The sequence below is a fragment of the Esox lucius genome, chromosome 21 (assembly GCF_011004845.1).
Source record: "Esox lucius isolate fEsoLuc1 chromosome 21, fEsoLuc1.pri, whole genome shotgun sequence".
Classification (NCBI taxonomy): Eukaryota; Metazoa; Chordata; class Actinopteri; order Esociformes; family Esocidae; genus Esox; species Esox lucius.
The window spans coordinates 26,787,445-26,810,780 of record NC_047589.1 but is presented as its reverse complement, the minus strand read 5'-3'; the positions used below and the strand labels follow the sequence as shown (position 1 = coordinate 26,810,780).

At 45.1% G+C, this 23,336-nt stretch overlaps 1 protein-coding gene across 4 annotated transcripts in view; it reads left to right on the top strand.

Moving 5' to 3' along the window:
• The window catches only part of cntnap2a (contactin associated protein 2a), a 163,858-nt gene that overhangs the window by 80,384 nt on the left and 60,138 nt on the right, over positions 1–23,336 (top strand). For all 4 annotated transcript variants that reach the window (XM_020041701.3, XM_020041700.3, XM_010890158.4 and 1 more), the window contains 7 exons: positions 3,172–3,224; positions 4,974–5,124; positions 5,499–5,683; positions 7,244–7,387; positions 8,692–8,950; positions 13,245–13,394; positions 22,355–22,517. In XM_020041701.3, the coding sequence (XP_019897260.2) occupies positions 3,172–3,224; positions 4,974–5,124; positions 5,499–5,683; positions 7,244–7,387; positions 8,692–8,950; positions 13,245–13,394; positions 22,355–22,517 (1,105 nt within the window). The remainder of the gene's footprint in view (positions 1–3,171; positions 3,225–4,973; positions 5,125–5,498; positions 5,684–7,243; positions 7,388–8,691; positions 8,951–13,244; positions 13,395–22,354; positions 22,518–23,336) is intronic.

Below are 23,336 nucleotides of genomic sequence, written 5' to 3'. Positions count from 1 at the left end.
CACCCACACACACACATACAACCACACACACACACAAACACACACAGACACAAACACACACAGACAAACATACACACACACAGATATAGACCCACACACAGACAGACACACACACACACACACACACAGACACACACACACACACACACACAGACAGACACACACACACACGCACACAATCTGTCTTGTCTGTCCTCCACAACAATGTGCCCCCCCCCCCACTGAAGGCTACAGCTATTTGGTAATAGTATTATGATGTCATAGTGTAATGTGTTCCTAAGTCTGGATCTCATCTCTCAGTAGAAATCGAATCAGTGCTAATCTTCATTATGAGGTAATTACATCGACCACATAAATGAAGATGGAATCACATACGTGGACTGTCAACAAAGAATGCACACACAAACACACACACACACATTGACGTGCACACGTGCACGCACACATGCACACACGCACACACACACTTTCCCTCATCCCCACAGGAGTTCACACACTCCACACCAACAGTTCTCTCTCATCCTATTACAAGCTGCCAAATTGATTTTGATAAGGAATGTTCAATTAAGACTTGGCATAAATTACTGCTATAAGTGACGCATACATTTTTCATTCCGGTGGAGTGATTATTGCCTTTTTTCTATTAGATTCTCTGAAGACACACACACACACCCACACATTCTATATTCTGATAAGAGATTGTGAAACGTTTTCATTTTCGACTTCTTTGCATGACTTTCAAGTTGAAAGGAGAAGACGTTGGATGATGGATAGCCCAGAGAGATGAAGAGGCAGTGATCATGTAAACAGTGATATTTGCTTGCTTTACTTGAAAGCTGTTGCTTGAGGTGATGATAACACAATATATAAGGATAAACAACATGCACACACACACTGGCACTGGTAAACCCACACAACGCTACACGCACTCGCAAATACACACTCCAATACAGACCCTCATAAAACACACACGCTAACATGTATAGGAACACACCCTCTGTCTCACACACAAACACACACATTTACAAACAGAACCCACACACACACACACACTGTAGTTTGCTGGGCAGTCGATTGGGGTTGCTTCTCCAGTGTTTGTGCTTGACAGATATGAAAGATGGTGCTGGTTAGAAAACACACACACTCACACTGCATGGAGATGCGTATCTTCTTGTCTGTGTGTGAAAGCCTTTAGTGCTTCCTGATGATTTTTCTGTCATCACCCCGTCATTCACTCAGTCAGCCAGCACATCTCTCCCTCCTTTCATCTCTCCCCCTCTCTTCCAGACCTCCTTTATCTCCCTCCCTTCTACCCCAGTCTGCTGTTAACTCAGTCAACCAACAGATACCATACCACCAGCCTCCCTCTGCCCCTCCTTCTCTACCTCCCCCCTTTTCCTCCTTCTCTACCTCCCTCTCCCCCTCCTTTTCTTTTCCGCTATCTCTTCTTTCATCATCTTTCCATCAGTCCCATTCATTTACCTCCTGAGCCCTGAGCAAAGCGGATGATTCACAAAGTATTTGACAAACGTCAAATATTTATGTGAGGCGCTGAGATCATGCTGTCCTCCTCCCCCACTCTCCCCCTCCTCCCCCACACTCCCCCTCCTATGCCAAACCATTTTTCTACCAATGATCAGTAATAATAATGATAATAATGGATCCTTTTTGCTTGGAGATTTTAATGATTCATTTCCAACACAGTGTTAAATGAATGTTAGCATTAGTTGTCTGTCTTTCTATGTCCTAAGCCGGAAGGTTCCAGACCAATAATACACGCTAATTTATCCCATTAACTCTCCATTAAACCTACTTGTCAGGGTCGTGTGTCTGTGTGTGTGTGTGTGTGTGTCTGTATGTGCCTGTGTGTGAGTCAGTGAGTGTTTTAACACAGTCAGACATAGGGAACAGACACCGAGCATGTGTTCAGAGCCCTGGTAGATTATTATTTAAGAAAACAGGAGTGGTAGAGGAGGAGGTGAAAGGAGGTGTCAAACTCAAACAAACTGCCAGTTTGGGAGGTGCTGGTCGTCGTCGCTTCGGGGGCCTATCCAGCCTTGTTCTCCTAGACCTCTGTAACGCTCTATGACTCCTGCCCCCCCCCCCCCCCCCCCCCCGCCGCCTCTGCACCTCCCGCTGCACCCCAGGGAACCTTTAAATGCCTCCCCAGACAAGGTCCTGGTGGGGTGGGGGGGGGGGCTGCTGTGCGAGAGCGGGAGTGGCCCTCCAGGCTGCCCCCCAGAAGGTCCCGGAGGGGTGGGGGGGGGCTGCCAGTCTTCTTCTGTGGAGCCGTTGGTGTGACGTTGATGCAGCATGTGGGGGGGTGTTCAGGCATGTGGGGGGGGTTCAGGCATGTGTGTGTGTGTGTGATCCAATCAGTTCTGAGGCCTTTTATCTAACCTTTTCCATATCCTCTACCCATCTGTGTCCACTCACACACACACACACACACACACACTGAAACAAGCTTATTCACTTTCCCTCCCTCTCTCTTTCACACTCACACACACACACACACACACACACAGATTTAAACCTACTGACTCACATATACACACACACACACACACACACACACACACTGAAACAAGCTTATTCACTTTCCCTCCCTCTCTCTTTCACACTCACACACACACACACACACACACAGATTTAAACCTACTGACTCACATATACACACACACACACACACACACACACACACACTGAAACAAGCTTATTCACTTTCCCTCCCTCTCTCTTTCACACTCACACACACACACACACACAAATTTAAACCTACTGACTCACACACACACACACAAACACACACACACACACACACACACACACAGCCTCTCTTTCCAAATCTCTCGTTCTTTGTCAAGTCTGCTCAAACAGATGTGGTTATGATGATACTGAAATTGGAACAGCAGTGAATTTTATCTAACTCCCCCCTCGTCTCTTTTCTTTCCCCCTCATCTTCTCTCATCTCCATCCACTTCCTTAGTTCTTTCAACTCATTGTCTCTCTCTCTTTCTCTCAATATTTCTCTGTCTCACTCTCTTTCAGTCTTTCTGCCTCTTTTTCCTTCTCACTTTCTGTTTCATTCTCTCTCTCTCTCTCTCTACCTCTCTCTCTCGCTCTGTTTCCCTTTGCCTTTCTCACTGTCTCTCTCTCTTTTTCTTTCAGGGGCAGATGTAATTAACTTTGATGGACAGGGAGTTATATCATACCGGTTTAAGGTAAAGTAAAAAATATATATATATACTTGCAGTGATTTATGTAACCACAGTTCATGTCTTTAATGGAATTTTAACTTTCTGTGGACACTGACACACCGAGGCCAGAATCCAAGAAATCCGTCATATTAAATTTCACTAATAAAAAAAACCTATGAATTGTTGTTTTTAAAAATATATAACAGCCAGTTAGAATTAAACACAATGTATCTAAAATAAATTAGAAAAGGACGTTTATGGGAGTTAAAGGGCTTTCTAGTCCAGGATACAGTATTTATGGTGTAATATTAGAGGTGGTAATGATGGCGAAGACAGTTTTAATGGTTGCAATGGGTTTCCATGGACTGTTGTGTTATTTAATATATTTCTGGGCTGTAAGCGTGGTTATATTATGTAATATTAGGCCACCGTAGTATAGTAGAGTGAGCACTGGATCACCTTAAGCGATGTAATGTGTTTTTAAGTTTGCCGTGTTTAAGTCTAAACTTTCTGAAGGCTTCTGTTACAGTGATTGAAATGAATAGCGACACAAAGCGCGTTGTTGTGACGCAGCCATGGTAAGGAGATGCGTTGAAGACGTCTAAGTTGAGTCGGTCTCCACATCAACTGTCTCCACGTCGACGCTGGTGTTTGTAGTTGAAGGACATCAAGAGCAGCTTTGAATCAACATTGTGCCTTTGAAGTCTATGGAGCTGGTTAAATCAGTTGTAGCATTAGAAAACTGCAGTTAGCACCAGCAATCTTTTGACAAGCAATCTAGCTTTCAATATAGCTTTAATGGTTAAAAAGAAATAGCAGATTCAACTTTTTCCCATTAAATTCCTGTTTACATTTACACAAACCAGAAATGACCTGGATTTTTTTTTAATCTTAACTCTATGGCCCTTGAAATGCATTGGGATTTATGCAAATCTGGTTATTATGTGAAAAATATAAATATCATCAAACCTTTGCTAATATGGCTGTAGTTTCAAATCCTTGCTAATATGGCTGTAGTTTCCAAAGTTTGGTTAAAATAAATAGGTATTTTTCAAGTAACCTGCTGACTGCCAGCCTGGACACTTTAAAGTAGTTTTTTGTCTTGGTAGCTTTTATGATTTGATTTAAAGAGATCAATAATACTGTAACAGGATGCCGTTGTGTTGACTGTTCTGCACGGCAGTGCAAAGCATCATGGGACTACGTTATTAGTGTTGTTAAGTGTTTCGTTTAAGTGGGTAAATTATGTTCTGTTAGTGTTTTTGTTATGCATTTACATTATCTTGGTTTTAGTGCTGATAATGTGCTCATGTTTATTTACATTACCTTTGTTACATTTGTTACCCTGACTGAAACACTGGGTTAGGTTGATGACCACTGTGTATGTGGATACACTTTCACAGAGTTCTATATCTCTGGCTCTTTGACTTCTTCCATGTAACGTGCTACATTGGTGTCTGAAGTGGGATTGGCCCAGATGGCCATCGGAGAGGCGTGTCTCCGTGAGGGACTTGGTATAGTGAAGTGTGAGGACACGCTCTCCCGTTTGGTGGGGGTAGTGTTGTGACCTTGGTAAGGCCGCTACTCACCCTACCGAATAGGATATCTCTATTTGGAGCAGTGGGTAGTGAGTGTGCCCGCCTGGGGAGCCGAAGGTCGCGGGTTCGAGACACTGCCCTGCCAGACACTACAATACTGTAAATATTACATTTGCTTTAAGTAGCACTTGACATTCTCCCCGCATCTTATGAAAGCATTCTTCCCAACCCCTAGATAAAGAAGATGAAGATTATAAAGGATGTAATCGCGTTGAAGTTCAAGACTTCAGAGAGTGAAGGAGTCATTCTACATGGGGAGGGACAACAGGGAGACTATATTACATTGGAGCTGCGCCATGCCAAGCTACTGCTGCAGATTAACCTGGGTATAATACACACATATGTACGAACGCACAAACACTCATATGTACGACCACACAAACACACACTCACAACAAGGGAACCAACTGCGCACACGCGCACATTGGACATTGATTTATTATATTTTTTTATTGACAAAGTAAACACAATTGAAAATGTCATGTCATAGATTGTCTTGTATTTTGTTTGTATTTTGTATGTATTTTGTATGTATGTGCATAGTAATGGTCATTATTTTTTGGATCCTAAAAGATACATGACGCTATATTAATAGAACCAGTAAATGAAACTGTCCATCACAACACACACACACTCCAGGCACACAAACACACACACATACGCTTACTCCTGATGCGTTTTTTTCTCTGGTGATCTCCAGGCAGTAACCAATACGGTTCCATCCTGGGCCACACCTCTGTGACTTCTGGAAGCCTATTGGACGATCACCACTGGCACTCTGTGGTGATCGAAAGATACAGACGCAACGTCAACTTCTCACTGGACACGCACACGCAACACTTCAGGACCAACGGAGAGTTTGACCACCTCGATCTGGACTACGAGGCAAGAGACACACACACACACACACACACAACACTGTGCACCCTCAGATCCTTATCTTTGGTTCACTGCTACATAACCCCCCCACGACATTCCTCTAACAGTACATTACGCTAGAGTTTCCAAGACGTTACTTTGTCATATAAACTTGTTTGTCAATAGTTCGAGACGCTACTTTCCGCGTTTTCGGTGGAGCCCCCCTGAAGGTCTGGTGACAGTCGTGTGGAAAAGGTTTCCGTGCCGTGCACACGCGTGTCACTCGACGTTCTGGCGATTGACTGCCACAATCCTGTGTAGAACGTCTCAAACATGCCGGTGCAAATTCAAACGCTAGCCATGGAAATGATAAGTCTATGTAGCTTTATACTCCCTCTCTCATAATGTAAACAAGTATATCTCACTTCCTTCTCCCCTGACTCCCTCTCCCTTTCATCTCCCCTGGCTTCCACACTGTCCCATCTCACTTCCTTACTCCTTCTCTGGCCTCCTCACCCTCTGGACCAATCAGAGCCGTCCTGTAACTCTAATTAAGTGCGCCCTCAGAGATCAGCAGTCAAACTCACCACTTTCTCCCTCCCCCGCCTCTCCCTCCTCCATGTTCTTCTGTCTCATCTCAGACTCACCCCTTTTGACACCTTCCTCTTCTTGTCAGTGTCGTTCTGTCTCCCTTCTTTGCACTGCTTTGTCTTCGTTTTCACATTCCTCTCTCTTAATTCATCCCTCTCCTTATCTCTCTCTCCCTCTATCTCTCTTTCCCTCCGTCTTTCCCATCCTTTTTTCCTCTCACTCACTTTTGTCCTGTTTTCTTTCAAGAGTTAGCTATAATTTGTATTTCGATTTATTTCCTGTACTTTAAGTAGTACTTTGATACCAGAGGAAATTAGATATTGGAGTTACACTCACTCATCAAGGCTAATCCATATTAGACAATTAATGCTGGATGTCAATGCAAAGAACAAATACTGCACGCTAACACCACTTATAATGGGAAATAGACTTTTAAACTCCCAAGAAATATGGCACTAATAAAGAAGTGTGTTGAGTGCATGAGTGGATATATGTGATGATTTCGGATTTTGGCAGTTAAACCATCGACAAAAACTGAGTCATTCCTGGTAGTGCGCCTTTTTCTCATTGCCCACTAACCCAGACAATCTCTTAGTCCTGAGTGTGTCCTTTAAAAAAAATAAAATTCAGGAATGTTAAATATATAGAAATGAAAATACATGTATATATCTTTATGCATGATGTGTTTATTCAAAATACATATATTTGTCAGGAAATATATTAGTTTTTTCTTCTTTACTTTTTTCCTTGAATGGCCTGGATTCCCTTGTGTGCTCTTGGCTTTAATAATCATGGGTAGTGGAGCATCTCAACACACGCACCCACACACGCGCGCACACGCGAACAATGACACGTGCAGGAACATTTAGGAAGCACTAAGACAGCGAAGAAAGAACACTGAATCCCTCACAGAAGAGAGCACATCTGAAGTCTGTTTTACAGTATGCTGTGCTCTTTCTTAATCCTCTTATCTCTATCCCTGGCTGCCTGCTCTAGTTGAGTTTTGGTGGCATGCCCTACAGTGGTAAGCCAGTGGGAGGCGGGAGGAAGAACTTCAGAGGCTGTATGGAGAGCATCAACTACAATGGAGATAACATCACTGATCTGGCACGACGCAAGAAACTAGACACATCCAGCTTCGTAAGTTGTGCCTCACAAGCTTGCCGTTGCATTTTGTTCTTGCCTTGTCAAAGCGAGAACATGATCATTTATCACAGCAAACAACACATTTGAGTCGTGATTAATGATGATGTATTCATCTATGTGGCACAAGAGGCAGTGCGCTGTATCTTGAATGCAGTCACGGGTAAGAAGCAGTGCTGTATCGTGAATGCAGTCACAGGTAGAAAAGCAGTTATTTTATCGTGAATGCAGTCACATGCAGTGGCGTCGCTAGGCCTGGGCGTCAGGGGCTAGTATCTTTTATGAATAGCCCTGGATCTCAAATTTAAAAAAATAAATTTAAAAAAGCCCCTGATCTACTCATCTATAATTCAGACAATGACAATGTTGACGTGTAGGCCGTTAGCATGTACATACCATTTTCCCCAAGCATGTACATTTAAAACCCTGAACTTTCTGTATTGTAATCCTAGCAACACCTCTGGTCACAGGTAAAGCAGTAGTGCTGTAGCCTACCATGAATCCATTCACAGGTAAATGGTTTCGTTCCGGCTGACGCGATAGCGGGTTCACCATACAGCACGGACTCGCGTGCTATAGGCCTACAGCTTTTATTAAGCGTTACCAACATGCTAACATAATAATGATGTTTATATTTCTATGTAAACTTTAGTTTGATTATTGAAACGTAAGTTATGTAATCAAGTATAATATTGCCAAAACAAAATGTGTTTGGGATTATTTAATTTTTTGTCACATTGCCACAGACGCAACCCGGTCGATAGTGTTTTTTGCATATTTGCTACTGTATGTAAAATGAACATAACGTTGAAGTCACTTCAACTAATTTATGTCATGTCAAAGACCGAAACTGGAAAGACAGTGAGTACTTCATTTTGGTTTGTTATGGTTTTTCTACTGCAATTTGGATGCATAGTCCTATACTTTGATGCGTGTTTGAAAAGAGTGCATCATCTAAGCGGCGAGCACCGTTCCGTCCTCCTACAGCTGGGGGGGTTCGCAATCGCATATCAAAAGTGAAATCTTAAGAGTTCGGAGACCCAATTTGGCTTAAATCGATTCTATATAAAAGACAAGGTACGGTGAGTGGATTAATACAATGGATGAATTGGACAGCAACATGAATGTGATGAAATTATTATGGAGGTGCATTAATCATTTTCAGATACCACGGTTAGCAGGCACTGGAGTGACTGTGACGGCCAATACGTCTCACGGCTTGGAACGCACTTTATCATTCATCATTCATGGAGCCAGTTGTATAATGATAATCAGTCACAGGTAACCTTTCTTTCTACCAGCGGAATCTATCGTTCTCCTGCATCGAGACTCACTCCTTCCCAGTTTTCTTCAACGCCACCAGCTTCCTGCAGCTCCCGGGAAGGGCCAATCAGGACACTGTATCACTAGGGTTCCAGTTCCGCACGTGGAACGCCAACGGGCTGCTCCTGTTCAGTATCCTTGACGACGGAACGCTTGAGATTACCATTGAGGATGGGAAGGTGGGAGTTCACTTCAACATGACGCAGATGAAGGGCAGCAGGATAGACATCTCATCAGGTAGGAAGGATACACACACAAACACACACTTACTGACACTCACAATTATACACCCCCACACACACACACACACACACACAATAAGCCATAGCAGACAGACACGGTTCAGGAGCGTCATGACCAGGGCAGAGACTGAAAAAGAGCACCTACCTTCAGGCCATCAGACTGTTAAACTACCTGCCCATCTGCCCTGCACTCTGATATACACCTTAAAACCCATTTTGCACGCATGCACACAACACACACACACACACACACTCACAATCCAAGTTATCTTAACACACTCTCCAGGAGGACACACACTCTTACAGTCACATCCATATCCAACCTACACACATGCTCACACATTCAGCTCATGTTACTGTTAAACATGCGCTGAATCAACACCAGTCAAATTAAACCCTTTATGTTTTGTTTGCTTGATTTTGTATTCATGATTGCATTTGTGAACTTGCAATTGTACTTATGCGAACTTGGTCTTTCTTGCTATTCATAAGAGCAGCTTTTTAATGGGTTAAATCGTTCAAGAGCCAAAAAAGCATTTCACTACAACCTGACAGCATCATCCCCATGGGAGTGAATGTTATTGATATTAAGGGATACAACTTCAAGTTCACAGGAAGTTCAAAGGAATGTTTAAATTTCAGATTGGATTACGGAATTCCCTCCCTTAATGCCAAACAACCAATCACGAGGCCCTTGTTGAACACTTGGAGAGAGAAAAAACCTCCCAATACCTAAGTAGTGATTAAAACAGAGTGGATAGAGGAGAACAAACATACCATTCACTCTCCCTCATGGGATCGACCAGACCTCACATACTGTGTATTTAAAACAGGTTCAGCGTTAAATGGCTGGGACGGCCAGAAGGCCGTGGGTTCACAGACGAGGTTAGATGTGGGAATATCCTCTTTCAGCATATGATCACTCCATGCATTGTTACAGCTTGTTTCTAGTGTGAAGCGTCACAGACTGAAGCATCTTTATTGTCTCTTGGTATTTCAAAAAACCCTCCGTTGGTTATGGGTTACCTGCTTTTTACTGGGCAGAAGGTTTGGGGTCGCCTCACGTAACCTCCACTCGAGCCCTGGTTTGAACTGAACATGCCAAAGCATTCGCTGCTGGAGAGACATCATGCACCGTGACTGATGGAATTTGGAGAGAGAATATATGAGGTGGTATCTTCATAGGTCTAACAGGAAGTGTTACTGTACCTCTTATTGATTATAAGATGTAATAGTCTCCAAACCCTGTGGTTGTCAGTGAAGTCAAATTAAAATAAGGATCACGAGGGCTGAGTCCCATCTAAAAGGTACTTCAGCGACCACACTCTGCCCGTCTCTGATTGACTTTGCCGTGGCTGCCTTTTCATGGGAGTCGATCTGTATGCCATGAAGCAGACTGCTTTTACCCGGCATTGTTGTGAGTTCAACAACAGATAAATAGCTTCATTGTTTTTATTTAAATAAATTACGCGAAGGTTTACCCGCGGTCCTTCTGATATTCCCGCTCGCCGTGTCAAGCTAAACAATGTCAAGTTCGCTTCACACACAAACACACAGATATATCTGCCCTCTTACACAGGTTGCTTCTTCTGGGAGGAGTCTTTGACTCAGCTCTTGTAGTGCTTCCACACAACACATTCAGTTCTCCGGATCATTCCACTGAAACCACGTGGGCCCACTTGATAATGCGCGTCCTGGGGGGAATGGAAGACGAGGGGCAGCGCCGGGCGCACATCAATATATAATAATCAGCTCATTCTGAAAGACTTGAGCAACATTGGAATTTTAACTGATGAAAAATGAATGTTAATGGCCCCCCCCCCCAGACAGGAATTAAAAAAGCATGAATGTGCCCCGTTTTTCTCTGGGTACCAATTGTAGTGTGATGCTAACGTGCACACAAACACACACGCAGACACACACACTGACACACACACACACAGACAGACACACACACACACACACACACACAGACAGCCACTGGAAGTTACACAGGCTGACACACACTCACAGACAGACACAGAGACATGCAGTCTGATAATGACACACACTCACAGACAGACGCAGAGACATGCAGTCTGATAATGACACACACTCACAGACAGACACCGAGACATGCAGTCTGATAATGACACACACTCACAGACAGACACCGAGACATGCAGTCTGATAATGACACACACTCACAGACAGACGCAGAGACATGCAGTCTGATAATGACACACACTCACAGACAGACGCAGAGACATGCAGTCTGATAATGACACACACTCACAGACAGACACCGAGACATGCAGTCTGATAATGACACACACTCACAGACAGACACCGAGACATGCAGTCTGATAATGACACACACTCACAGACAGACACAGAGACATGCAGTCTGATAATGACACACACTCACAGACAGACACACATGCACAGCACAGACAGAAATACACTCTGCTGTGGACACCCAAAGACAGACACAGAGGCACATACAAAAACAAACAAACAAATTTGCGTGAGTGTGTGTCTGTGTGTCTGGGTGTGTGTGTCTGTGTGTGTGTGTGTCTGTCTGTGTGTCTAACCCTGCCACCTCAGTAACAATGGTGATTGTCCCTACCAGTTAAGGACTAATTAGCAATAATCAGGCGCCGCTAAAACAAGGTCGTCCCTTTAGTTGCAGAGCACTTTGTTTGGATGCTAGTATTGAGGAGAAGAGACTGATTATAACTAATTACATGATTGTGCGGTAAAGTGTGACAATATGTTTCCTGAGGAGAAGATGCGTTGAATCGAACCACTAGAAAAACAAGGTTGACAAGGTTGACAGTAAAGTCTGTCAAAATGAACATGACACAAATTACTGCAACGTTAAGAGGGCGAAATGAGTTTCACCTGGCACTTCAGTCTCATCTCCAATGTGATAAAAACCTCTCTCTCTGAAACCTTCATCTCCAATGTGATAAATGCATCTCTCTCTAAAACTCTCTTCTCCAATGTGATACAAACATCTCTCTCTAAAACCTTCATCTCCAACGTGATAAATGCATCTCTCTCTAAAACGCTCTACTCCAATGTGATACAAACATCTCTCTCTAAAACCTTCATCTCCAACATGATAAATGCATCTCTCTCTAAAACTCTCTACTCCAATGTGATACAAACATCTCTGTCTAAAACCTTCATCTCCAACGTGATAAATGCATCTCTCTCTAAAACTCTCTACTCCAATGTGATACAAACATCTCTGTCTAAAACCTTCATCTCCAACGTGATAAATGCATCTCTCTCTAAAACTCTCTTCTCCAATGTGATACAAACATCTCTGTCTAAAACCTTCATCTCCAACGTGATAAATGCATCTCTCTCTAAAACTCTCTACTCCAATGTGATACAAACATCTCTGTCTAAAACCTTCATCTCCAACGTGATAAATGCATCTCTCTCTAAAACTCTCTTCTCCAATGTGATACAAACATCTCTGTCTAAAACCTTCATCTCCAACGTGATAAATGGATAAGTACGTCTCTCTCTCCCCCTCCCTCCCACTCCTGAGTGTTCCATTGTACATAAGTACTGTCTGCTGGTGTGTGTGTTTGGGAGAGAGCGTAGAGCTGTAGCAGAAACTAACCTAGATACATGATCTATGTTATTGACTGTGTGTGTTTGTGTGTGTGTGTGGGTTTATGTGAGTCTATGAAAATCTCTTCCACAGTGTTTCTGTGTCAACCTAACTGATTCTCTGAGGACCTGTTTTATAGCTGTAGATTGGTTTGAGGAGGCATATTGCACTGGCTGTTCAGGGTGTGTGTCAGTGGAGCCATGCATATGGGCTCTGGAGTTGCTTCCTAGTCAAAATGGAGATCAGGCATAAAAACTGGCAACTCCCAGCAGCCCCATCTGTTATTTATTATATACCACCCCCCCACACACACACACACACACACACACACACACCAGTCTCTTTTCCACTTCATCTTCTGTATTGTATATGAAAATACTGTGAGCCAGAAGTGAATCTCTATTGAATACAGGAGATGGATAGATCTCTGTCTCCCTATCTCGCTCCTCCTCACTTTGTCCTTTATCATCCACCCCTTCTGTGCGTGTGTGCGTGCGTGTGTTTGTGTGTCTAGCAGCAGCTTCTTTGAGCTCTGTTCAACCCCGAAGAGCCCTCTCATATAGCTGACTGGTTCCCAGCAGACACTGGGGTTTGTGGGACCCGGTGGGAACAGGACAGCCTATACTAACTAACAACTCTGACCCAAGATGCATCTGCTCCCCTCTCCCCACGTCCTCAGGTTCGGCCCTTAACGACGGCCAGTGGCACGCTGTGCGTCTGGTTGCTAAGGAGAACTCCGTCACGCTGATGATAGACGGAGACGAGGCGTCGGCGGTCCGGACCACCACTCCTATCACTGTGAGGTCCGGCGGGACGTACCATCTGGGAGGTGAGGAGGAGTCTGTGGAATTCCGCCAGGCCGTGTCAGTAATGGTCCTCAGTGATTTACTCAGAAAGGGAAGATCAGGTATTGTCAAATGCCAGACTGTCACCTCATCGTTTGCTCTGAGTTATGCATTGTGCACGATACTGTACCACGGTATGTTTCAACAGTTTTTAATATGCATTTGCTCTTCTTAGTTTCTTTACATGTAAAACAACAAATGCATGAGGAATGAACAAACGTGTACTTGAAAAACAGTATCGAGAAAATTATTTCCAACAAGAAAGATAAAAAAAAAAAATAATACAATAATCCTTTCCTTGCGTTCTCGTGGAACTGGTGCAGTTTAACCATCAAAGGGGCACCGATTTCCCCCCTTTTTCCTGGCGGCGCCAGCCGATCCTGTGTTCGAGGTCTAGCAGAGGTTTCTGTTTGAGATTCGGCGGCTTCTTTTGTACTCCCGCCATGAAGTCTGTGTGAAGTTGTCCACTCGCTTGCCCCTCTTTAATGCCTGTGATAATCACATTTAGCTCCTTTGGATGGTCCTCGAGGCCCTGGCATCTCTCAGAGAATGGTCTCCTCCCCCCTCAGGGTCTTAAGACGACAGATCGTCTGTGAGGGACACACAGCTCCACTTGTTCCCTGGTCTGACACACTTGCCCATGGTTAGTGGGGAGTAGCAGCCCAGGAGACAACACACACACACACATACACAGAGGGTACGTGATTACATTTACATTCAGATCATTTAGCAGTTGCTCCTATCTGGATTGATTTACAAATATGAGGGTGTATATTTTATACCCCCCCCCCCCCCCCCCATCAAAAACACGACCCTAGCACCAACTGAGCCACACAGAACCAGAATTCATACACACACACACACACACACACATGGATAGAAGTGTACACAGTGTTCTTACCGAGTGGGAATAGGAAACGCTAATGAATTGTGTGACCTGAGAACAGAGAAGGATGTAGCCCCTGACAATTGCCCTAGCAACCAATCAGGGTCTGGTCATACAGGTCAAAGAGAGTCCTAGAGGCTGGTTAATGGCACCTCCAGGCTCCCCGGTTCGCGGGGGATCTGGTTGATGGCAGGGAATTGGTAACCGTGTGTGTCCACTTTCATCAAGGCCTCAGGTCTTTGTGGGATCGGCCTTGCAGGGCTATGGGCGTGACACGCGCCTCGGGATTGAGACCCGGGTGGTTAGCATCATCTTCCGCTTATCCGGGGCCGGGTCGCGGGGGCAGCAGTCTAAGCAGGGATGCCCAGACTTCCCTCTCCCCAGACACTTCCTCCAGCTCTTCCGGGGGGACACCGAGGCGTTCCCAGGCCAGCCGGGAGACATAGTCCCTCCAGCGTGTCCTAGGTCTTCCCCAGGGTCTCTTCCCGGTGGGACGGGACCGGAACACTTTCCCAGGAAGGCGTTCCGGAGGCATCCGAAACAGATGCCCAAGCCACCTCAGCTGACCCCTCTCGATGTGGAGGAGCAGCGGCTCTACTCTGAGCTCCTCCCGGGTGACCGAGCTTCTCACCCTATCTCTAAGGGATCGCCCAGCCACCCTGCGGAGAAAGCTCATTTCGGCCGCCTGTATCCGGGATCTTGTCCTTTCGGTCATGACCCAAAGCTCATGACCATAGTTGAGAGTAGGAACGTAGATTGACCGGTAAATCGAGAGCTTCGCCTTGCGGCTCAGCTCTTTCTTCACCACGACAGACCGATACATCGACCGCATTACTGCAGAAGCTGGACCGATCCGTCTGTCAATCTCCCGTTCCATCCTTCCCTCACTCGTGAACAGGACCCCTAGATACTTAAACTCCTCCACCCGGGTGGTCAATTTTCTTAAATTCCTGTGGGTTTAAGAATTTTGGTTTGTTTACATTTTTGTTGTTCTGTCCTGGTGTGTAATGGTGTGTCCCATTTACCTCGGAAGTTGGAACTCGGAACTGGGTGTGATGTCACACCCGAGTTAACCCAAGTTGATTGTGTTCCACTGTCCAAAGTCGGAAAACAAGATGGACGCCCCGATTAAAGCCTTTGTTGTGCTTGACCTTTCGGAATATATACAGTGTTTTTCACTGTATTTCATTGTGTATAAAAATGTTTTGACTGCTTTTTAATCGGCCATTCCATAACCCGGTAGCCTAACCTGTAACCTGGATGGGCGAATTCTCTTCAGAATATTGTAACATTAACTATAAACGTCATTTTCCTATATAATTTATTATACTAGTCTGCTAAATGGAATATGTATAATGTCCGTTTTACAGGTGATGCAAGGTGCTGCCATCTTGGATTACGAACTCAAGGATTGTGGGTTTCTTCTGACTTTCCGAGTTGGAATTCTGACTTCCAGCGTTCCAGTTGAAACTTCCAACTTGGAACTTGGACATTCCCGACCCCCGAGTACAAATGGAACGTGCCATTAGAAACAAATTGACCAGCCAAAGTGTGCCTTGAATCGATACAGTTTATGTCTTCCTTCATTAACTCACCGGTTAGCAGTTAGCATAGCCACTCAGGACTGCGACCACCTGTTCCCTTCTCCGGCTCACGGGGCACTTTCGTGTTATATTCTTCAAGAATCAATGGCCATACATCATTAATTTGCGAGTCCACAAATGGACTAAGGAATCCGGCTTTAAATGATCATTTCAGTTGTAGCCATGGAAAATCGAGATATCGACATATGCGGTAAACCTTTCAACCAGCCAGGCGGAGAAGTTCAGGACATCTGTGCTACGGTTATTGATGGAGAAATAAAGTTCTTGCCGGTGGTGGTTGCCCTCTGGGAATCTAGAACTCTGTACGTAAATTCCATCCTGTCCTCACCTGGCTGCCAGGCTGCCTGGGTCATGCATTAACCATGAGGCACTGATCTCCTCATTAATCCCACGATTGCTTCTCACAGGGCCTCCCTAGGTGTGTGAGTGTGTGTGTGAGTGTGTGTCGCGGGCCACGTGTGTGTTTGGTGTGCTAGTGTGTAACTGTTATCGATTGGGTCCGGAATATGCTTTTTGCGGTGTACATGTTTCCGTGCCTTTTACATTGCCAGGCTTGGATGTGCTGAAGCGTCTGTGATCCTGGAGTTAGACGTGTGTGGAGTTTATGTTTCATTCCAGACGGTGGTGATGGAAGGACAAATACAAATGTTAGGCTGTTTTTCTTCCTCGTGACCTGACAGAGTTACAATTGAGGCCTTTTACGGCGTGACATGATTAATCTGTTGTTGTTTAAAAGGTTAAATGTGGTTTATAATGAGACCAGAGTTTTCCTAATCAGGTCACATATAAAAAAAAAAAAAAGAAAAACACTGGGAAAACACTGCCGATTTTGCAGGTTTTCCTACTTACAAACCATGTAGAGGTCTGTAGCATGTACATTTTTATCATAGGTACACTTCAACTGTGAGAGACGGAACTTAAAACAACCAGTAAGAATTCCGGCTCTCACAAACATGTTAGTTTTTCTTTTCTCCACTCATTACCTGTTTTAACTGCACCTGTTTGAACTCGTTACCTGTATAAAAGACACCTGTCCACACACTCAATCAAACAGACTCCAACCTCTCCACAATGGCCAAGACCAGAGACCTGTGTAAGGACATCAAGGATAAAATTGTAGACCTGCTCAAGGCTGGAATGGGCTACAGGACAATAGGCAAGCAGCTTGGTGAGAAGGCAACAACTGTTGGCGCAATTATTAGAAAATGGAGGAAGTTCAAGATGACGGTCAATCTCCCTCAATCTTGGCCTCCATGCAAGATCTGACCTTGTGGGGCATCAAGGATCATGAGGAAGGTGAGGGATCAGCCCAGAACTACACGGCAGGCCTGGTCAATGACCTGAAGAGAGCTTGGACCACAGTCTCAAAGAAAACCATTAGTAACACACTACGCCGTCAAGGATCAAAATCCTGCAGCGCACGCAAGGTCCCCCTGCTCAAGCCAGCGCATGTCCAGGCCTGTCTGTAGTTTGCCAGTGACCATCTGGATGATCCAGAGGAGGAATGGGAGAAGGTCTTCCAGCATGACAACGACCTGAAACACACAGCCAGGGCAACTAAGGAGTGGCTCTGTAAGAAGCAGTGGCCTAGCCAGTCTCCAGACCTGAACCCAATAGAAAATCTTTGGAGGGAGCTGAAAGTCTGTATTGCCCAACGACAGCCCCGAAACCTGAAGGATCTGGAGGTCTGTATGGAGGAGTGGGCCAAAATCCCTGCTACAGTTTGTAAAATGGACTATAAATACATTAAAATTTTTACATTTGAAAAATTAAGCAGATACTCTCATCCACTGCGACATACAGTAGTGACTTCGTACATTTTCGTCCTTTTTTCCCTTTTCTCCCTTGGGAATCCAACCCACAACCCTGGTATTGCAAGCACCAAGCCCTACTGAACCCCACGAGACCCGGTTAGCACCGTTGGTTTCCCACGGCCAGTTGACAGGGAACCAAGTACTGTATGCAGTCTACAGCCTATGACTTGAATCATCTCATCGCCATGCCATACAGTAAAATGTGTGTGCTTAAGCTGTTAAATAATTATTTTCAAAGGGAGCAATGTGTTATCTGTTACTAAACTGTATATAGGCGACCGTAGGAGAGTGGAGACAGCCCCTGAGCTTTGAGCCCGGCCTGTGCAACCTGCAATTTATGTGATTCTGATTGGTCAAGACACGCACAGAGCGGGCATCAACACGCTGATGTGAAGGACAGGGAACTTGCTGGCGCGGTGAAAAATCTCTCTGGATGCCAGTGCTTTACTTTGTTAGCACTTTGCAATGCATGTATTTTTATCAATCGAAGGTGGAACCGTTGCCTTGCCACACGTTTTCCAGTAGCTCGGCCCGTAACCGCGGTGGTTACGGGACAAATCCGGAACATGACATGTCGTACTGCATGACGTGACTTTAAACCTTTAAGCCTGTGCCACCTTCAATGGTTGAAAAGCACTTGTTCCAGAGGCTTAATGCCCCGGGGACGTTATTGCTTAAGGCCAGGGGACGTTATTGCTTAAGGCCAGGGGACGTTATTGCTTAAGGCCAGGGGACGTTATTGCTTAAGGCCAGGGGACATTATTGCTTAAGGTCAGGGGACGTTATTGCTTAATGTCAGGGGACGTTATTGCTTAATGTCAGGGGACATTATTGCTTAAGGCCAGGGGACGTTATTGCTTAAGGCCAGGGGACGTTATTGCTTAAGGCCAGGGGACGTCATTGATGCAGTGTTACCAGTACTCTTCTCAGACCTTCTGGAAAAGTTTGCAGAACGTGCGATCACTCTAATAGTTCACAGTGTAATTTGGGACATAACTTGTGAGGGACAGCTGAGTCAGCATACATTTAAATATTTTTGGGGGGGTTTCTCCGTTTTTGCTTCACTGACGAGGGGAGAGAGTCTGGTCGACATCGGGGCTGAGCAGAGGGAAGGCTGGAGGGAGGGAGGGAGGGAGGGAGAGGGAGGGAGCCGCCTCTCACCGTCCCTCAACTCTCCCTCCCTGTTGAGACTCCATATTCCAGCTGACAGCAATACTCAAGTTGCATCACATTATTTCACCATAAAAATGAAATATTGTTAATAATCACTAGACAAGCCTATCGACATTTTGCTGTTCGTGGAGTGGGAGGGATGGTTGCATTGAGAGTAAAGAAGAACATGATATGGCTTGTAAAAAGATTGAATAAAAAGTGTTAAACTAGCGGAATTCAATGTGAACTCACTCATGAAAATACCAGTTCTTTGCCACAGTCGTCGACGGTCACTCTAGTCGTGTTTTTAAAGGCGATAAAAAATCTCTGTTTCTAGGACAGGACTGACACAGTGCTCCATTATCTGATTGGCTAACGATGTTCAGGACGGTAGATTACTTTTTTTTTCACTCTTCATGGCCATATAGTGCCTCTGAGTTCAACCGGTCGATTTGACCAGTTGGTGACCACAGGTTTAGAGGGTTAAGTTGGTAGTTAGAAGACCTAAAATGATGGTTGCGTGTTATACATACAGTGGATATAAAAAGTCTACACACCCCTGTTAAAGCACCTCTTGATTTTATTACAACACTCAGTCTATTATCATGGCACATCTTGACGTGGCAATATTTGCCCACTCTTCTTTGCAAAAGCGCTCCAAAATCTGTCAGATTGCTAAGACATCTCCTGTGCACAGCCCTCTTCAGAACACCCCAGAGATGTTCAATTGGATTCAGATCTGGACTCTAGCTGGGCCATTCCAAAACGTTAATCTTCTTCTGGTGAAGCCATGCATTGTGTATTTTGATGTGTGCTTTGTTTCGTTGTCATGCTTAAAAGTGAATTTCATCTTCAGCTTTCAAACGGATGCCTGTAGGTTTTGTGCCAAAATTGCCTGGTATTTGGAACTGTTCATAATTCCCTCCACCCTGACTAAGGCCCTGGTTCCAGCTGAAGAAAAACAGCTCCAAAACATGATGATGCCATCACCATGCTTCACTGTGGGTATGGTGTTCTTTTGGTGATGTGGAGTGTTGTTTTTGCGCCAAACATACCTTTTGGAGTTATGGCCAAAAGGTTCCACCTTGGTTTCATCAGACCATAACACATTTTCCCATATGCTTTTGGTAGACATAATGTTTGTTTCTGCCGGGCTTGGATGTTTTTCTTTGTAAGAATAGGCTTCCGCCTTGCCACCCTACCCCATAGCCCATTCATATGAAGAATACGGGGTATTGTTGTCACATGTAGCACACAGCCAGTACTTGCCAGAAATCCCTGCAGTTCCTTTAATGTTGCTGTAGGCCTCTTGGAAGCCTCCCTGACCAGTTTTCTTCTAATCTTTTAATCAATTTTGGAGGGACGTCCTGTTCTTGGTGATGTCTCTGTTGTGCCATATTTTCTCCAATTGATGATGACTGTCTACACTGTGTTCCATGGTATATCTAATGCTTTGGAAATTCTTTTGGACCCTTTTCCTGACTGATGTCTTTCAACAATGAGATCCCTCTGATGCTTTGGAAGCTCTCTGCGGACAATGGCTTTTGCTCTGAGATGCAACTACGAAAATGTCAGGAAAATCCTACTAGAACAGCTGAACTTTATTTGTGATTAATCAGAGTCACTTTAAATGGTGGCAGGTGTGTAATGACTTCTATTTAACATGAGTTTGAATGTGATTGGTTAATTCTGAACACAGCCACATCCCCAGTTATAAGAGGGTGTGCACTCTTATGGAACCAGGTTATTGTAACTTTTTTATTTTTCATTTTTCCCCCTCAAAGATTTCAGTTTGTTTTTCCATTGCATTATTCACATTATAGGTCATATTAAAGTTGTTAAAATCATGATTTATCTTTGTCTCATTCTTTTACATCACAAAAATCTGGCATTTTAACAGGGGTGTGTAGACTTTTTATACCCACTGTAAGTATGGGTGTTGAGGTGTGTACCTATAAACACCTACGTTCTTATAAAAACAAAAGATTAAAGAACTATATATTTTGCCCATTTATATCTGCTGCCTATTTGTTTGTGTTAAATAACTTTAACAAAAAATAATAATACACATTTTCAGATCAGTCTTTTCTATTGTATGAAGATCTTACTGTGGGTATATTACCTGGTGAACCACCCAGCTCTAGTCCAGTTCACTACATCAACCCACAGAGAACACACACACACATTCTGGCAGTTGGCCATTTAGAGGAGTGATAGATCTGACAGAAAACCCTGACACACTCCAGTGAGATCTGAGATCTGGCCTCATTCCAGGAAGACTGGCTCCATTGGTGCCTTTCCATCTGCTCTCTCCTGGGAGGTGGATGTGTGGATGGAGGTGCACTGAGAGCTAAATGTGTAGAGGCAGGTGTCCTGGGAGGTGGATGTGTGGAGGGAGGTGTCTGGGGAGGTGGATGTGTGGAGGGAGGTGCACTAAGAGCTAAATGTCTAGAGGCAGGTGTCCTGGGAGGTGGATGTGTGGAGGGAGGTGTCTGGGGAGGTGGATGTGTGGAGGGAGGTGCACTGAGAGCTAAATGTCTAGAGGCAGGTGTCCTGGGAGGTGGATGTGTGGAGGGAGGTGTCTGGGGAGGTGGATGTGTGGAGGGAGGTGGCATGGGAGGTAGATGTGTGGAGGGAGGTGTCCTGGGAGGTAGATGTGTGGAGGGAGGTGTCTGGGGAGGTGGATGTGTGGAGGGAGGTGTCTGGGGAGGTGGATGTGTGGAGGGAGGTGGCATGGGAGGTAGATGTGTGGAGGGAGGTGTCCTGGGAGGTAGATGTGTGGAGGGAGGTGTCCTGGGAGGTAGATGTGTGGAGGGAGGTGGCATGGGAGGTAGATGTGTGGAGGGAGGTGTCCTGGGAGGTAGATGTGTGGAGGGAGGTGTCTGGGGAGGTGGATGTGTGGAGGGAGGTGGCATAGGAGGTAGATGTGTGGAGGGAGGTGTCCTGGGAGGTTGATGTGTGGAGGGAGGTGTCCGGGGAGGTGGATGTGTGGAAGGAGGTGTTCTGGGAGGTAGATGTCTGGAGGGAGGTGTCCGGGGAGGTGGATGTGTGGAAGGAGGTGTTCTGGGAGGTGTCCTGTATTTCTGCTCTGATGCTGTTGCCTGTCAGACGGGACGCTAACCGGCTGATGAAGACCACCTCTCTCCCTCCCTCTGTCTTCCACTTCTCTTTTTGTACAGCCTCTCTGTCTCTCCCTTTCTCTCCTCCTCCCTTTCCCCCCCTCAGCGTAGACAGTAAGCAGGTGAGGAGACAGGTCAGACAGATGGTAGCAGTGACTTGAGAAACGTTTGGAAGAAATCCCAAACACAAATTTAACACTAAACACACAGTGGCGCACGCACGCACACACACAAACACACGCGCCTAGAAATGTCTGGCTTAATAATAACACTTGAGTGTGATAGCCTTGAGGTTGATCAACATCCTGATGTGTCTGACACGTTACACTCTGATGATTGAAATGGTCTCGCCCTTCCTCTCTCTCGCAGGTTATTTTCTTCCCTCCTTAGCTCCTCCCACCCAGAGGTCGTTCCAGGGCTGCATGCAGGCAATCCTGTTGGACGACCAGCCGGCGGATATGCATGCTGTGGAGAAAGGCATTGTGGGAGTATTCGAGAATGTCAGCTTGGACATGTGCGCCATCATCGACAGGTGGAACCCTTTCACAAACACACACACACACACTCACAAGAGACAACAACATTTGCAGAAATACATTGCCTCTAGATTAATTTGATAATCGCATTTCTGGTTGCAGGTGGTCCACATTTCCTTGGGAGGGCAAATATGAAATATTTATCCCGCTAATGCTTAAGCAGTGTTACACAATGCAACTCCCGAAGACATGGGGCCTTTTTGACAGGCGTTTTTGATATTTGGCATGGCTTCCACTTTAGAGGGGTGGATGTCATCCCTTTATAGTTCGCGTCTGTTCAAACGATGAGAGTGCTGGTTACATAAATACACTGTCATAATTGCACTGAGAGACAATGAGATGTGGAAAATCCTCCTTTGTTTCTCATTGTTTACCTAAATGTGCTTGGCACCGATACACAAACTAAGATCAGTTCTGTTCGTTGTACAAAACACAAGCTCATGCTCCCCATCCTGGCTGTACACAGAAGAGCAGCGCTCTGGAAATGTGATACGGAAATACGAACAGGGATTGTCTTCACTGAGAAGTTTAATTCTCGCTTTCATGTCTCCATTGTTTCAAGGTCCCTCCACCTTCTCGTCATGAAACAAACTCTATAGTTCCATCTGCATAATGTGTCTTCTTTTGTACCGATTCAAAGCTTTTCTCTGTCTGTCTCGGGAACCATCTTTCTCTCTCCTTTAATGTCAACCTCATTTCCTGTAACCCACACATTCCTCCCTAGTTCTCCGACGCACACATGGGCACTAGTACTGTACCAGAAAAGAACAAAGAAATGAAACTCACTAGTGAGGACATTTTTGCCAGTCCTCCCT